Source organism: Myotis brandtii, unplaced genomic scaffold (assembly GCF_000412655.1).
Source record: "Myotis brandtii unplaced genomic scaffold, ASM41265v1 scaffold389, whole genome shotgun sequence".
Taxonomy (NCBI): Eukaryota; Metazoa; Chordata; class Mammalia; order Chiroptera; family Vespertilionidae; genus Myotis; species Myotis brandtii.
Window position 1 is genome coordinate 3,157,626 of NW_005364914.1, and position 17,728 is coordinate 3,175,353.

The 17,728-nt window shown below is 42.8% G+C and overlaps 1 protein-coding gene across 1 annotated transcript in view; it reads right to left on the reverse strand.

Moving 5' to 3' along the window:
* TBC1D30 (TBC1 domain family, member 30) overlaps nucleotides 1-17,728 on the reverse strand; it is a 91,958-nt gene that overhangs the window by 10,350 nt on the left and 63,880 nt on the right. Inside the window, exons 7-10 of the mRNA XM_005872695.1 lie at nucleotides 16,148-16,316; nucleotides 14,054-14,222; nucleotides 10,163-10,268; nucleotides 1,771-1,883 (exon numbers count right to left, since the gene is read on the reverse strand). Coding sequence (XP_005872757.1) covers nucleotides 1,771-1,883; nucleotides 10,163-10,268; nucleotides 14,054-14,222; nucleotides 16,148-16,316 — 557 coding nt within the window. The remainder of the gene's footprint in view (nucleotides 1-1,770; nucleotides 1,884-10,162; nucleotides 10,269-14,053; nucleotides 14,223-16,147; nucleotides 16,317-17,728) is intronic.

A 17,728-nucleotide genomic window follows, 5' to 3' on the forward strand; every position in this document is an offset into this window, starting at 1 on the left:
TTTTTTTTTATTCTGGCATTTATTTACCTTCTATGCCTGTCACTGGAGCTGAGAGCTGGCTTTCTCTCTGAGGCTCGGCTGCTGAAAGCAGGTTTCTGGCCTTTGTTTTCTGTATTCGAAACAATGTTGCGACTCCAGCTCTGAGATCCCGGCTGACTGACAGGAGGTTTCTGGGGTTTTGTTTATCTTCTATAAATGTTACAATGTTTCCAACTGAAGCTCAGAGGCCGGCAAGGCAGGCGGGGAACGTTGGAGTCCTCTGTCACTGAAGGAAGCAAGCCTCCCTGTTCGCATCAGCTGCCTGGCTGCCGGCCGCCATCTTGGCTGTCAGTTAATTTGCATATCTCCCTGATTAGCCAATGGGAAGGGTAGCGGTTGTACGCCAATTACCATGTTTCTCTTTTATTAGTGTAGATAGTCTTATTTTTCTCCTCTTTTTACATAAGTATTAGCATACTATATACACTCTTCTGCACCTTGCTTTTATTCACTTAAGAAACCTCTCCATATTCTTACAAAGAGCTTCCTCATCGTTTTTTACAGCTGCACTGTATTGTATGCATGTAGTGCACGTTAGGGAACCCGGCGCTAACGAAGCACACTTGAGTGGTTTCAATATTATGCCATTATGAACAATGCTGCAATAAGTAACCTTTATACATCCTGTGTTTTGCATGTGTATAAATGTATTTGTGGGATAATTCATAGAGGTAGAATTGCTGGGTCAAAATCCATTACAAATTTTGGACAGTACTTCCCAACGGCCTGCCACGAATCCTGTAGTAAGCAACCTCTCACCTGCAATGTGCCTGTGTCCCCATGGCCTTATCAAGAGCGTGCACATCAACCTTTTGAATTCTTGTTAATCTGATAGGCAAAGTAACAGACTCTCAATCTAGTTATTTGCTACATTCCTCTTGATGCTGCCTTCTATGTAAACTACCTAGTCCCATCCTTCCATCATTTTTCAGTTGGGTGGTCATTCCATATTAATTTCTAGGAACTTTATGAGAGATAGCAGTTACAAATACTTTTCCATGAATATTTTTGTGTCTGCTTATGAGGGTTCTATTTTGTTCTGTTTTGGTTTTAGTCATACAGAATATTATTTGTAAATGCTTAGTGTTTTTTTTTCCTTTATTGTTTTTTATTTTTTTATTTTGAGGCTGTCATTAAGGCCTTCCCAATTCCAAAGAACTAAAGACATTTTTCCAATTTTCTTCTGCTAATGTTATTACTTCATTTTTTCCCATTTAAGTCTCTCATCTATATGAAATGTATCCTACTGTATGATGTAAAGAAAAACTTTAACTTTATTTCCTTCCAGAGTAGGTCTCATTGGCCCAGCACCATTTACTAAATAATACCTCGTTTCACTACTATTTGATATGCCAAGTTTTCATATACTGTATTCCTGTGTATCTGTCAATGTCTGGTCTTTATAGCATTTTAAATAAGCTCATCTGTTTTTTCATGCTTCAGTTCTACACTATTTTAATTATTGAGATTTTTTTTTTAAATATTTGATATTTTTAAATAAGTTGTGGGGCTGCTACAGGTCCCTTCAGTTTATATTCTAGTCTTCCTTGGAAAGAAGTTTTAAAAATCACTCTCTTGAATTTACATCAAAACCTTAAAAAACATCCAGATTTTAAGAACCAAACTACTTTGAATATATTTCTAGGCCTTAACAATCATTAAGTTACAATAACCAGTTAAAGTATCTAGTCTTCTTTCAACGAAAACAAGAAGGGAAAAAAGAGACCTTACCCAGACACGGAGGTGGGTTTCACTGTAGCTGGGAACGGTGTAATGTTGTAGGTGTACTTTTCCCTCAACTCTGCCAGTTGTGGGAAAGGGAATGGAGCCATGGAGTAAACAGTCTGAAAACCAGAAGCGAAAATGCCATGCCTGAAACGGAGCCCTTAAGTAACTCTATCAACCCTGGAAAGACATTACGATTTGAGTGTGAAAAGGTAAAAACTGCCTCTTACAGAGAGAGTGGAAAGATCCTACTTCAATATCCGCTTTAGAGAAAGACAAAAGAACACTGATAAACACAACGGTGAGTTTTCTAATCAACCTGACTGCAACCAGGCATTCCAACTGGTGAGCAAGGGGGAGCCCATGGGGGAGTCTGACTTCCTTCTGCTCCGTTCGGGGGTGGGTGAATTCAGCAAGACACAGCTCCCTTACCGTTTTATGCTCACCTGAGAGTATGTTTATGGTTTTAGAGAGAGAGGAAGGGGGTGGGGGAAAGAGAGAGAGAGAGACATGATCGGTTGCCTCCCGTACACACCCCGACCGAGGACTGAATCTACAACCTAGGTATGTGCCCTGATGGGGAATCGAACCTGCAACCTTTCGGTGCACAGGACAATGCTCCAACCAACTGAGCTACCCAACCAGGGCAGCTCCCTTACTTCTTTAATAAAGAACCCATCGATGTATTTCATATCTAGTACTTGTTTTTTAAGCTCTGTTTGATGATTTTTATAGACATTACGCCAGCCTGGATAAAAATAAGTGGACAATCTTGTGATGGACTGAGTGCTTTCTCCAAACACACCTTTTCAAATATCTGTGAATAAAGTCTAAGTGAAAATTGCTGGTTTCGGGTGTTTTTTTTTTTTAACTGACAGTGTAAAAGCCCAGACTGTTAAAAAATCTATAAATAAAAATGAGAAAAACACCTGTGCTTCCTCCAGAATTTCAAAATTATATGCCATTCTATTAGCAGGAGGGAAATAATCTTATTTGCTTTCCTAATTTTATCAAAATTTAATTGCTCCAAAATTTTAATTATATTATTTATTCAATCCTTAAGGTTCTTATTCACCAGAAAATGTATCTTTTTCTTTTTTCTTTTTTAATCCTCACCCGAGGATATTTTTTCCATTGATTTGTAGAGAGAGTGGAAACACCGATGTGAGAAAGACACATTGATTGGTTGCTTCCCACATGCCCCCAACCAGGGCCAGAAGCCTGCAACCAAGGTACGTGCCGTTGACCGGAATAGAACCTGGGACCCTTCAGTCCTCGAGCCGACGCTCTATCCACTGAGCCAAACTGGCTAGGGCAGAAAATGTATCTTAATCACACTAGCTTTCTCCCAGGAAGCTTTTTAAATATCCTGATATTTTCTGGGGAAATTTTAAAGTGGTATTTTTCATTTCAGCAGGAGAGTTGTTCTGAAGGTTTAGCGGAGATGTGCACTATCTGCATGGGCAGGAAAGGAGGGCTCTGAAAGGGGCCTGACTGTGCTGCTGTCTTACTTTGTAGCTCAGAGCCGCCACTGGGACAGCCCACCGCCATTTGATTCTAAACAGTCTGTCCATCAGACCGCCCCCAAAGATATAAGGTATCCACTTACATCTTACTGTACCACCCGAAGATTCTACACAAGTAAGTGTTGGCTAAAATCCCTTCCCCTCTATTCTCCGTTGCCTATTGTCCAAAGCTACACAGATCATAGGGACCAAAAAGTCATCTCTGAGCCATTCTATATACCCGGGGTCCTCAAACTACGGCCCGCAGGCCACATGCAAATACAAATATTGTATTTGTTCCCATTTTGTTTTTTTACTTCAAAATAAGATATGTGCAGTGTGCATAGGAATTTGTTCATAGTTGTTTTTTTAAACTATAGTTCGGCCCTCCAACGGTCTGAGGGACAGTGAACTGGCCCCCTGTTTAAAAAGTTTGAGGACCCCTGCTATATACTACACATTTGATTATACCCACTAGGCTGAGACGCCGTACAAATTTACTAACAGTGAGCTGCTCCCCATGGAGAGAAGCAGGAGGTACCTTGTGGTTCCCATTAGTCTCAGATTGGCCAGTTCCCAACCTCTCTGGGCCTCGTTTTCCTCCTCTGAAAAATGAAGGGTGTGAAAGTTGGGATTGTGATTACCTTGAAAAGGAAAGGGGAGAAGTGGGGTGAGGAGGGGAGGGGAAATCAGAGAGAAGCATATGAGGGTGTCCAAATGTGTTGCTCTTGCTTATTTCTTAAGTTGGGTGATGGGTGTGTGTTTTGTAATACTATTTTTAATACGTTTCTGTATGCCAGAAATACTTCATATCATTTCATTCATAACATGGTCAGAGTGAACTCTCACATTCTTTGCTCCCACCAAGGTTGCCAACAGCTCATCCCTCAAGAAGCTGCCTTATTGCCAACACAGAATCCTTTCTTCCTTGCTCTAGGTCCTGTCTTAGCTCCATATACCCTTTGAGGGAAATGGAGAGAAGGGACATCCTCTCCTCAGCACCCCAACTTTAGGTCCAGGGCAGGGTACCTCCATGGGGGCCTCAGTCAAGCAGCACCAGCCTCTGACCACCACACACCAAGTGTGGTCTTACCACTGCACCAAGAGTCAGCCAGCCCCTCACTCACGGGACCTTTCTTCCTTAACAATTTAGAAACTTGGTTCAGGTATTTAAGAAACCCATGCTGTTTTGATTCAAGCTTAAAAGATGAACTCATTAATGCTATAAATTTCAAATTTTCTTCCCAATGAGGTAAAATGTCTCACTGAAGACAATTAGTGGGGTAAATTAGCTGAAGGTTCACTGTGTTTTATTGTTGCCAGTTTTAGAAAAAGTTAACAGAATTTTTTATCCAGCTTCATGAAGGAAGTTTATAAGAAAGGAATGGAGCCCAGCTTGTGTGGCTCAGTGGTTGAGGATCGACCTATGAACCAGGAGGTCATGGTTTGATTCCCGGTCAGGGCACATGCCCAGGTTGCAGGCTCGATTCCTAGTGTGGGCATGCAGGAGGCAGCTGATCAATGATTCTCTCTCATCATTGATGTTTCTATCTCTCTCTCCCTCTCCCTTCCTCTCTTAAATCAATATAAATATATTAAAAAAAAAAAAAAGGAATGGACAATACATTTTGCCCCTACTTCGTCCTGTCCTGCCTCAGGGTAGATGGCCTGGGTTCTGAGACAGCTCCTTCCAAGACCGCTCAACCAAAGACATTCGACCAAAAGAAAACTGGCTCCGCTGAGCTTTCATTTTCTATTTTTGCTCTTCCTTTCTCAATCATCTGCTTTTAGTTAATCCTTCAAAGACGAAACCAGTGTGCCTGAAAAACAGTGTATAGTCCTTCTTCGCACACATGCACTCAATCCTTTGAAGGTCTCATGTATGTGGGGGCATGTTGATCTCACGAACATAAGCTTCCTGGGCACAGCCCCACAGTGCTCAGGGTACCTGAGTAGCTCCGGGTTCCTAACGTTGTAAATCACGGATTTACAACCAACTCCAAGAAAGAAATTTTACTCATCGTCTCAGAGCCCAAATAAGGTAGACTCATAGAATCCGACGGTCAGGAGAAACAAACATAATTTAGTTCCACCTCCCTCCCAGGCAGGAGCTGCCTTCCTCTCAGGAGCTCCACAGGTGGCCACAAAGGCGCTGCCAAACGCGCCCAGCACGCACTGTTTTGCACGGCAGACGGTTTCCATTTCTGACAGCACTAATTCATCAACATCATCTTTCTATTGAACAAGCATCCGCATTCTTGTCATTTCCACCCCTTCACTGATGGAAAACAGCCAACAATCCCAGGGCAGATCCCGCCTGTGGCACATGAGAGCTGCCGCAGGAAACAGTAAATTATCCACAAGAACTTTGGCTTCTGTTTTTCCAAGCACCTACGAATCCTTCTAATAGTGACATCTGACTCACTTTTCTTTACATTGCCCTCAAAGAATTCATGAGAGACTCTGTCAAAAGTCATTCGGAAATCCATCGATGCTTTGTCATTGGCATTCCCCCAATCTCTTTCATTCTTCCTCTCTCTCTCTCTCTCTCTCTCTCTCTCTCTCTCCTTAATCTTCACCCCAGGATATTTTGCCATTGATTTTTAGGGAGAGTGGAAGAGAGAGGGAAAGACAGAGAGAAACATCAATGTGATAGAAACACATCGATTGGTTGCCTCCTGCACTAGCTCTGACGAGGGCCCGGGCAGTGGAGGAGCCGGCAACCAAGGTATGTGCCCTTGACTAGAATTGAACCTGGGACCCTTGGTCCTCAGGCCGATGCTCTATCCACTGAGCCAAACCGGCTAGGGCTCCCAATCTCTTCTTCTAACACTCTCAATTTTTTTAAATAGCCATTGCTAATAAAAGAAAAAGTGTTGTGATTTACAGGGGAGAAAAACAGTACTTTGTGTCTGGCACTTAGAGCTGAAAGAAATGGAGAAGACCAAGCAGGGAGAACCCTTTCGTCTCTTCTCTGACCTCACACACGGTCCACGTTTCACCCGGAGCCATCTCAGGTTTGCGGACAGACGGAAAGTGCACCATAATTGGAACCCAACCATTGAACTAACTGTTTTTCACGAGTGAACACAGAAAGAGAGTGGCTTGAAATGATAGTCAGCATTTCTCTCCTTAATACTCTACGATGCCAAGGAAAACCAACTACCAACACACACTCCCATAGACATTTATATTTAGACACTACTGAAAAGAAATTCTTATTTCTTTTTCATTATTGACATGTTTTTACAAGAAACATGAAAACATAAGTTGTATAAAATTAAGCTCAGTTTATCATCACCCAGATGTTTTCTTTGGCAGGAAAAAAAATAATGCTACTAAAAGGGGAACTAATCTATCAAGCCCCAGCCCGAATTTTCCCCTCTAGGATTTCCTTTAAGAGGTAATGAAGGGTCCTCTTTCCTAATCCCTCAGGTTGGGAATTCCTAGAGGACAAAGATGACAGGTGTAGATCTCAACATATCTCATTCATCTGGCAATGTTTGGGCTTTAAGTAAAATAAAATGCTGCCTTATTCTTCTAAGGAGGATTTCAGTTTTAGAAAGACATTTTTTAAATAAGGTATAAGCATGTAGGATGCCCAGGGATCGGGGCCTTGAGTTCCAGTCCTGGGTCTGCCACTAGACAACCTAAGAAATTGGCAGATGCTGGCTCTCCAAGTCTTAGCTTCTTCTCTGTAAAGTGGCAGAATTAGGTTAATCTTTAAGCTTCTCTAAAGCCAGAGTTTCTCTAAGTATTTTTTTTAAGCCATCTGCCTCAGAACCACCCATGGAGCAAACACCTGAGTTTTAATGCACTGTTGAGATGTTTCTTATACACAGTCAACTTTGAAAACCACTGCCTCGAGTTCTAATGTTCTGTGATTCTGTGTATTCATTGAGCAACCAGGTGTATTCTCAGAACTCGATAGATGTCATGGAGATACAGAGCAATCTGAGGCCCCTAGCATTAAGGAGCTTGCTACCTCATTAGAGAAATAAGATGAACACATACCAAACAATATCAAATAATCTGTAATAGCAATTAATCAATTGTTGGAAATGTTAAATACTGAAGGAGTACGGAGGAGGCATACTTAATGAGGGCTGAGGTACAGAGGCTGTGTGGGGGTGGGGAGGAAGGAGACTGGATAGGATCCAGATGGGTGTTTAGTATTTTCACAGATAGTGTGAGAGGGCAGCACAAGCCCTCAACTGGCACGAGCATGGACTAACAGAGCTATGACCAGTGTGATAGGTTCTGGTTGTGAAGGGGTGGGGAATACCTTTGGACAGGTGAGTAATGGGACAGCCAAAGTGCACCTCCATGCAGCCTCTCTGAGAGCTAACTCATCTTCCTGCCCTCCTCTTTCTAAGCCAGAAATGTGTGATTGCCCTTGTCCCCTCCATTTCTTTCTTCATCAGACCATATTGTTTCTGTGGCCAAGTCCTATCAACTTCACCTTCTAAGTATTGTCTCTATTCCATTTTTGTTTCTACCCTTTGCTGCTCCTCACAGGCCTCATGTTATCAAACATGACCCGGTCAAGTCCACCCTTCACAGAGCCACCCATGTAGTTGACCTAAGAAATAACTCAGACCCTTCCCCTCCTCTCCTTAAAACCTTTCAGCTCCACAGTTGTTCTTCCCTTTCTGAAGGCTCCACAGAAGTCCTAGAACTCCAGCAAGCTCAAGGACTCCATTTCACAACCACCGACCTAAAAGATCAAGGCCAAGCTCCTCAACACGGGTTGAGGTCTTCTATAACCCTTCCCTGAATACCACACTCCTTGTAGTTTCCTTCACACACAATAGAGGTTTCCACTCACCCTGCCCACCTCCACCAGGAACAGCCTCTCTGCTCTGCACCACTGCCTCCAACACATACACACATATACACACTTGCATATGTGTGCACCCATGTGCACAGGCACACGCATGCACACACATACACATACACACACACAGCCTGACCAACTGCTATTAGTATTCAAGGAAGTTTTTTTTTTAATCCTCACCTAAGGATAAATTTTTACTGGTTTTAGAGAGAGAGGAAGAGAGAGGGAAACAGAGAAACATCCATATGAGAAAGATACATCAGTTGCCTCCTGCACACACCCCAATGCGGATTGAACCCATAACCTGAGTATGTCCCCTCCCTGGGAACCCAACCTGAGACCTTTTGGTGTATGGGACAATGCTCCAACCAACTGAGCCACACTGGTCAGGGCCAAGGAAGATGTTCAATAAATCTTTGCAGAGGTTAACGTAGAACCTCAGAAACAAGGCTGAAGCATTTTATTTCCTATAGTTAATAACAAGGAAGCACTGAAGGTTTTATGAATAACAGTGAAATGGCCAAAGCAGTAAGTTTAGACTATTACTCTGGCAGCAAAATGCTGATTGTATTAGAGCAGAGGGAATCTGGGAGGAGGCACATCATCTAAGAATGTCTTAAAAGAAAATGATGTAGCCCAGCCGGCATGGCTCAGTGACTGAGCGTTGACCTATGAACCAGGAGGTACGGTTCAATTCCCAGTCAGGGCACATGCCCGGGTTGTGGGCTCGACCCCAGTGGGGGGCATGCAGAAGGCAACCGATCAATGATTCTCTCTCCTCATTGATGTTTCTTTCTATCTCTCTCTCTTGCTCTCTCTCTCCCTACCTCTCTGAAATCAATAAAAAAATATTCTTTTAAAAATTATGTAAAAGAAAATGTCAGGCATGGACCTGGCACACAGAGGGAAGCGCAATAAAAGGTACTTCCCTCCGAGAGAGAGAGTGAGTGAGGAAGCAATGGCAATGTGAGAAGAGTTGAAATCAAGCAAAGATGTCAGTATCAGAACACTTCCTCCTCTGAGACAGACAGCAAGGAAGAAAAGAGATGATAATGGAAAGAAAAGCTGAACTAAAAAATATCAATGTTCAGGGAAGTTATATTAAGTGGTCAATATTCTCAACAAATCAGTAACTGTCTGCTAAACATTAGGAATTCCAAAAAGGAGCTGCAGTGCCAGGACAGGAACAAAGGAATGGAAGCTCCATGCATCTTATGTCCTAAATCAGGGCTTGAGTGTTTGTTTTCTAACCTGCTGGCTGGGGCCCAAAACTGACCTCAGGCATGGAACCCAACATAAAAGTAAATGCTGAAAACAAGAAAAAGAGGAGAGGGGGGAAGTAACCAAGGCCCGAGGACAACCTTGGAAAGACCTACAGTTGGTCAGTGGGCAAGAGGAAGAACCAGGAGGAAAGTGGTCAGAAGCATCGGAGAATGGAGATCAAGTTATGTTACAGAACCTAATGGAAGAGAGAGTGTTAACAAATCTGCTCTTCCCTACACTCACTCTTTTCTGTCTGAGTGACTTGGTAAATATGATACTGGGATAGAGCAACATGCCGCAAAAATAACAAAACCCTTCAAGTCTTTCATGTTGAAATTTATGATCCACCTATAACATCAGTTGAAAATGTGGGCAAAACAAACCAAAGTGCTGATTACAACAATCTCCCTTCTATCCTCAGTAATGCCTCCCCTCAAATAATTACTTCACCCCCACAAGTCTCCCCTTAAAGGGCTAAGAATCAGATTGAGAATAAGTATCTGATGATTTGGGGTTTTATTCTTCAGTTTTTTTAAATTTATTTTTGTATTGCACCTCGTGATTTTTAAGCAACAAGTTTGAATGAAAGCCACAATAAATATCTATTATTCATTTCTTTTTTCCTCTTGTGACGTGGTTAAGATTCTTATCAAATTATATATAGACTCTTGGTCAATTGAAAAATTAAATCTGAAGGCTGGCCAAGTACTTTTCCCAAGACCACTGCTCTGGACTGCTTGTTCCCACGGTGCCCGAGTCCCCGAGCCACGGCGGGGCCGAGCTGCCCACTCACCTGCATGAGTTCATGGCTTTCTAGAAGATCATGCTCTAGCATCTCCTGGGTGAGGCGCCCCATGGTGCTGTAGAATTCATCTGCCGTTTCACAGTTTTCTATCTGCCTAGAAGCAGAAGGACAGGACAAGGAATTGTGTCGGACACCCATGCTGTCTATCAGGCATGTGCTCCAGGTCCCAAAGGGTATGTGGCCTCCGGCCATCAAATCAATCACATCAGCAATCAACAAAACTCAAAATACTGGGACACACTCCCTATACAGCCTGCCATACACAGAGAAAAGATAAAAAATACCCACGGCAACTCGGGGGTACTTATTACGGGATGAGTTCCCATCTTTCCTACACGGCTCCCCAGCCTCCCAGCCCTACCGGTGGCACTTTTTACTGCTTCCATGTGACACATTTTACACATCAGAATACCCACCACTGATGAGAAATCATAACCATGAAATTAGATCTGAAGAACAATTATCCCCAGGAGGAAATCTGTTGCTGTTAATCTACAAACCGTGGTATCACCGATAGACTGAAAACCAAACCACAGTAGAAATAAAAGGTGAGACATACTAGAACTTTATCTGTATATGTCATCAGTCCACAGGATGCTTTCACAGGCAGAATTTTTTCAGTTCTTCTCAGGGCACTGCTGCTAGCTGGAGATCGCACCCTGCTTCTTACATTTGTTTCTACATATAAAGAAGCTGTTACCTGGCAACCTGTGAGGCAGGGTACACGTTAATCCTTCTTCTCGAGGGGAAAAAAAGGAGTGGTCCGAAACAAAGAGCACGGTGCCTCTGTTTGATCTACCATGACATCCTCTGTGTAGGAGGATGACTCTATTGGCCACCAACCACAAGATACAGTATGATGTACGCTGACGTTGGGGGATTTTCATACAGCCATCCCCCAAAAAATAAGATGCTGGGAAAACTTCAGGCTCTGGAGTGCTGTTCAAATCTCACTGCCACAATCAGGTAAATAAATAAATGAGATGAACTGTTGAGGTGTTATTACAGAAATACAAAGCAGCATGTGGGCATCAATAAAAAAGTGGTTACGTTTACCCTGGGGGATGAGGAAGAGAAATAATGCTGAAGATGAATTTTGAAAAATATTCTCCCGGTTGACAAGGAAGAAAAAGTATATTTTTGGCATGGAGGCAGGAGACAGCTGCAGGCCCTACCCAAGAATCTGCAAGTGGCTCCCCGGGGCCAGAATGGAGCCAGGGAGCTGCAGGGGGAGAGCTGCAGACAAAGGACACCGAAGGCCTCACCTGCCAGCTGAGCCCCTGCAAGCGACGATCACTGGAAGGCTCTGAACAGGGAGTGTGGGAACAGACATGCCCTTGGCAAGGTCAGCCTGGAGGTGGCATGGCAAGTGTGGGTGTGACGGGGAAACCAGGAAAGACACACCAAGACAGGCCAGGCATGAGGGAACGAGGGAGCGAGCCAGAGCAGCAGGGTCAGAGGAGAAAGGACACGGGAAAGAGATGCCAGGGAAGGTGAGCTGATGCTCTACAGCTTGCATATTCTAAAAGCACCCTTGGTGTGAGTGAGAGGGAGGCATTCAAGTTGCAGAAGCAAGGGGAGAGGTCCCATGGATAACCATACATGAGGCACATATGTTACTCAGGCGCACATAGCTGGAGACTACCTATCTGCTGTTTAGGATTTTTCCAATGGACAGTTTGTGGGGAAGACCACAGGCACTGGAGTCAGAAAGATCCAGGTTTAAGTCCCACCGACTTCACAGGACTACGGGCAGGATGAATGAGGTCATGTGTTTACACAGTCTAACATAATGATGGCACTATAGGCACTTGATGTATGCTGGTTGCCTTTCCTTCTGCTTAACAAGTTGCACACTCAAAACATGTAGAATTATAATGAACAAAGGCTCTGAAACATTTAAAATTCTACCAGTCTGATTCATATATCCTCTGAACTGCATAAATAGGAGCCATAGCCCTAACCGGTTTGGCTCAGTGGATAGAGCATCGGCCTGCGGACTGAAGGGTTCCGGGTTCGATTCCAGTCAAGGGCACGTACCTTGGTTGCGGGCACATCCCCAGTAGGGGGTGTGCAGGAGGCAGCTGATCGATGTTTCTCTCTCATCTATGTTTCTAACTCTCTATCCCTCTCCCTTCCTCTCTGTAAAAAAATCAATAAAATATATTTTTTTAAAAATAGGAGCCATATATTATCAGTATATTCACATTGTTAAAAATCACAGACTCCAGAGCCAAGGGAGCTGGGTTCAAAAACAGGCCCTTCCACTCCTAACTGGGTGACCTTGGGCAATTAACTTCTCTGTGCCTCAGTTCCCACATCTGTAAAATGGGGATAATAAGAGGACCTAACTCATAGGATGATGGTGAGTACCAAAGGAGTTAGCCTTACATGTAGAGTGCTCAGAGCAATGCCTGTCCATTGCAAGCACTCAATGAATATTGGATTTAAAAGTGTAGCCATTACCTTTTCAACAATGTGACATCCTTGGAGTGACAATATGACTAAATGCTAATCCTATAGATAATGAATTGATGGCCTGGGGACTGAAGGGTCCCGGGTTCCATTCCAATCAAGAGCATGTACCACAGTTGCAGGCTCGGCGCATGCAGGAGACAACCAATAGGTGTGTTTCTCTCACATCGGTGTTTCTGCCTTTCTCTCTCTCTTCTACTCTTTCTAAAAATCAATGGAAAAATATCCTCAGGTGATGATTTAAAAAAACATACCAAACTTCTGACAGAAAAAAAAACTACCTCTGTATCTTAAATTAACTATAACAATTTCATTCTAATACAGGGATTGGCAAAAGTAGGTTTACTGTTGTTCATATGGAAAATAATACAATAATTAATTAATAATAATACAAAAATAAACTATTTCATGTACTCACAACTGTAAACCTACTTTTGCCCACCCCTGTATTTCTTCCATTAACAAAAAGGTAGAATTTTAATGTAATAGTCATAATATAGTCAAGATGGGTGAAAACACCCTAGTTTTTTCAGCCCAGCTGCTAGTAAAGAATGTAAGTAAAATCTCTTTAGTGATGTGTTTGGTAGTAATAGATTCCCACACACAGTGTTAATTCCTGATGAAAGGAAAGAAGTTCCCTATGTTCTACTGACTATGTATCAAGCACCTTGCTAGACACCTTATATTTATTATCTCATTTAATTTCATCACAGCCCTAAAAGGCTGGACACAATAAGTAATAAAGATTCAAACATAATCCAAATTGTGGTATTAACCAACAAATCCACCTACTTCTTTCCAGACCTCACAGTTCCTCATGCACCTAAGTCTCTTCAAAACTAGTGTCCGGAGAGATGCTGACAAAGAGCAAACCAGCTGGACAACCACACTAGGAGGAGGAGGAGAATTCCAGGCCTGAACAAGCCTGCCCCCTTCTCTAAAGTAGATGCCATCTGTCCCCAACAACCAAGAATGTGTCAGCAGGGGAGGGTGAGTGGGAAGCCATCAACCAAAGAATTTGTATGCATATATGCATAACCCAGGGACACAGGCAATGGGGTAGTGAGGGCCTGGGGTTGGGAAGAGGTTAATGGGGGAAAAGGAGGGCCTATGTAATACTTTCAACAATAGGTGAGGGCCTGGGGTGGGGAAGGACGGGAGTGGGCGGGAAGAGGTTAATGGGGGGAAAGGAGGACCTATGTAATATTTTCAACAATAAAGATTAAAAGGAAAAAAGAAAAAAGAATGTGCCAGCTGAGATCCCAGAAGGCTAAAGCCACTGCACAAAGTTCACAACTTCCTCTTTTCCTCACACTTAATTATCGACACTTTACATGTTAGAGCACAAAAGCTGCTCAAGGCCCCCAACACCACAGAACAGAAGAGAAGGGGGAAGTCACTTACTCTCCCAACTTGGCCCAGATAGCCAGCGACACCCTTAGGATGATTTCCGAACCTTCAAAAAAGACAGAATCCCAAATCTTTAAAACGGTGTGGTTAGGGAGGCACGTGGCGAAGAGAGTCAGAAACCACTGCATCGTGAAGACATTCGTGAGCGGGGGCTCGTATCCACCTGAAATAAAACAAACACTCCATTTCTTCAGAATTGACAGTTTGCAAGATATAAAGGCACCCTCTTCCAGTCTCCCAAGTCCACCCAACTATGTTACTTTTCCTGACTGATTTGTTTATGGGGGCTAAATTGTGGTTCTTTCCTCTTTTTTCCTTCCTTTTTCTAGAAGGACACAGGTGTGTTTAATAAAAATCTCAATAATATGAACTTCACAAATTCTTTATGGTACTTCAGAAATCTTAACCTAACACTTAATTTGGTTCTGCCTATTATGGGATGCTGAAAATTAAGGAGAATGTCTTCCTCACCAAAAATGAGATTTAAAAAAGGGATTTTAGTCCCTCGAAAGCAAACGTCGATTTCCAAAATATCCTAAAGCCCACTTTTATTCAAATGCTGCTCAGAAAAGTAAAATTGCTCATTAGTAATTGCTTGTCTACTGCTTAAAGTATTCATAGTTCTCAGACCACAATGGAATTAAACTACAAATTAATTAGAGAAAGATAGCTGGAAACCTCCCCCCCACCCCAAATATCTAGAGATTAAATAACATGAAATTTTAAAATATGTTGCACTAAACTACACAGTTTTAAATATCTGAGATCCGGCTCACTTTGAAGTTTCTAAATTCACTAAAAAACACAGAGCTCCCTCTCATTTCCTGTGATGGCATAAGTATGCATTTTAATGAAGTAAAATTTAGATATGTGGACTGCTTCTCCCTCCTAATTACAGTCAGAATATGCATTTACCCAAGTATAAGCAAAAAGAGATCTGCTCTCCTGCCCTCATTTTCTTCCTTCTTACCTAGGAACAAAGGGAGCATCTCTTCCCAGAGACTAGAATCTGAGGTCACCCCTTGCAGGCCAATGCAGAGCACTAGGGGGAAAACATGGACCCCAGTACAGCATGTCTGACTATGGGACAGGTTAAGGCAGTTCGACCCGGGAGTCTTATGAAATCCACACAGGTGCATAATTAAACTGCACAGCCAAATTAAATGTGAAGATTATTCAAATGATTTAGAAGGAAATGCTTAGAGACACCCAGGTGTCACTAAAATTTCCAGTGTATTTTAATTGAGGACAGATTAGGTCCTCAAAATCATTTAATATTTTCCTCAGTTTAAATGTGTGGCCAGTAACTGGCAACCATTTACAGGAAACACAATACACTTGTGACTCTTCTTTCTGGTCTCCTGAGCACAGCCAGGGAAGTGCAAGCAGGGGCGTAACTACAGCGCTAGCTTAGGTCACCCGGAAAGCTGGCTGATGCCTGCTGGACGGCGGTGACTCTCAGAGCTGTAACAGAGCGGTCTCCATCGCCACCTTTACTCAGTCAGCGCCTTCCTTCAGGGTTCAAGTTCTACCTGCAGCTCTTTCTCCAGCAAGAACTGGCCCATTCATCTCAAGTGAATCTGCATACCCTTAGCATGAATCAATAAAAGTAACATTAAACATTTCAACTCAAATTCTCTCCTACAACTTTATGAAAATACATAGTCCACTCTTCCATAACCTCAGTGCTTTAGGAAAAAAATCACAGCATGTGCTAAATGGTACCTGCAGCTCATCTTTAAAGATGCCTATAGATTTGGTGCCAGCTTAGAGAAGTTTAACTAGATGGCGAGACATGTACCCCCATTCTTCATCTAAAAGACAAGAATGTCTGGTACTGGTGACAGATGAGGTTCCTGACCAACTTCCTAACTATGACCATTCAAAGGTTCAGTATGTGGCCCTCTGTTGGTTTTTTGTTTGTTTTGTTTTGTTCCTGTTCTCTAAAAATCTATTTCATTGCATCAAACTCTCACCAACAGAAATACCTGAAAAGATGTATTTCCATTCAAGGTGTAGGCTCCTATGTATGGTGGAGTCAGAAAAGTAAAAAATTTCGAAGGTACAATAGCATTGAATCATCACTACCTCCACTCTCCTTGTTTGCAGTTCTCTGAAGAGTGTCCAGGTGCTCAGATAATTCAGGGAGCTTCAGTCTCAGGAGGTCTCTGAAGACAGCCATATCCACAGACAACGCCCGGAGATTATTGACAAAATAGCTCTCGGGAAGTACCTTGTCAATAAGGTAAATCATAATCTTAAGAAAAAAAGATAAAAAAACATATTCAAATGGATCAAATGTAGTTAGCCAAAGCACACTGTCGTTTAAATGTGTCAGTACCAAATGTTCTGGATCTTCGAGGCTCAACTCCACCCTGGGTGAAGAGCATGTGCCATAATTATCTGGATAATTCATCATTATCTAAGCCATTCATCATTATCTAAGTAAGTTCTCAAAGCAGCTCAGACCCGCAGACTGCTATGGTCTACAGTTTCTACATGGGCTGCTAGACCTGAGGCTACCCATGGGTGGCTGTGATCAGACAACCCTCAGCCTCGCTCTGAGAAGTACGAGGTGGAGCACGTGCTTCCACAACAGCCAGCAGGAATCCCAACACTGGCTCCTTGAAGTCAGCAGCTTTCCAGCCTTCCTATGAAAACCAAGATTGGCCCATCACAAAACACCCCCCTGAAGCCCATCTCAGGATTCACCTACCATCAACCTGGGTTATCAGAATAACTGATGTGGGCTCTTTGTCCACTTTCCTTTCCTGGGAGAATGCAACAAGGTTTTGTTTGAACAAATGAGACTTTTAAAATCTGGATTCCTTCCATAAGGGTGTCTCATACATACGTTCTTCAAATTGCTACTTTCATTCTGACTTTTTTTTATTTGCGTTACCTTTTCTAAGAAGTCAAGAACCACTAGCACGGCCCAGCAAAACACACATGTTCTAATCTCTGATCCCTTCCCTGTCAGCACACATGCTCTTCATATGCCCTCCCTGCTAGAAGACCTGCTCATTCCCCAGAGCACAAGAAAATCAAAATTGAGAACAAAATCATAGCTGGCCCTATATGTTGGTAGAAAGTAGCTGTCTCACATTTTGATTTTCATCATTTTGCAAAACCTAATTTCCCCCAAAAATTATCTCCAAGACCTGCCAATGGCCCATTTTTCCCTCATCCCTGGCTTATAATTTTTACTTTTAAGGTCAGAGTTTTAACTAAGTCAATAGGGTAGAGACATATTCTCAAGAATACCTGCCCCTCCCCCCAGATCTTTATTCCAGGATTGGGAAGGCCCAGGGAGTGGCTATCGCCGTCCTATACGTATAGGGACAGAATTTACCAGGTAAATGTACCATCACTCTGAAAATAGGAACTTAGCAATAAAAAGAGTATATTCAGTGCGTGTGGAGGGAGGTGGTCCCAGAGTGCCCAGGCCAGGTGAGGGGGGAGTGAGTTTCCTGCAGAGTACAGTGCCCGGTCAGACTTTGCATACCATGGTAAGGGAGGGGGACATACAAGATCACTTTTCATCTAGGATAAGTGATGTAAGACTGAGAAAAATATTTAAGTTTTTATGAAGAAATTATGAGGCTCAAGATTACACAAAAACAAGAAATCAACAAAAAAATTACCAATTCTCATAATAATTCTGTGACA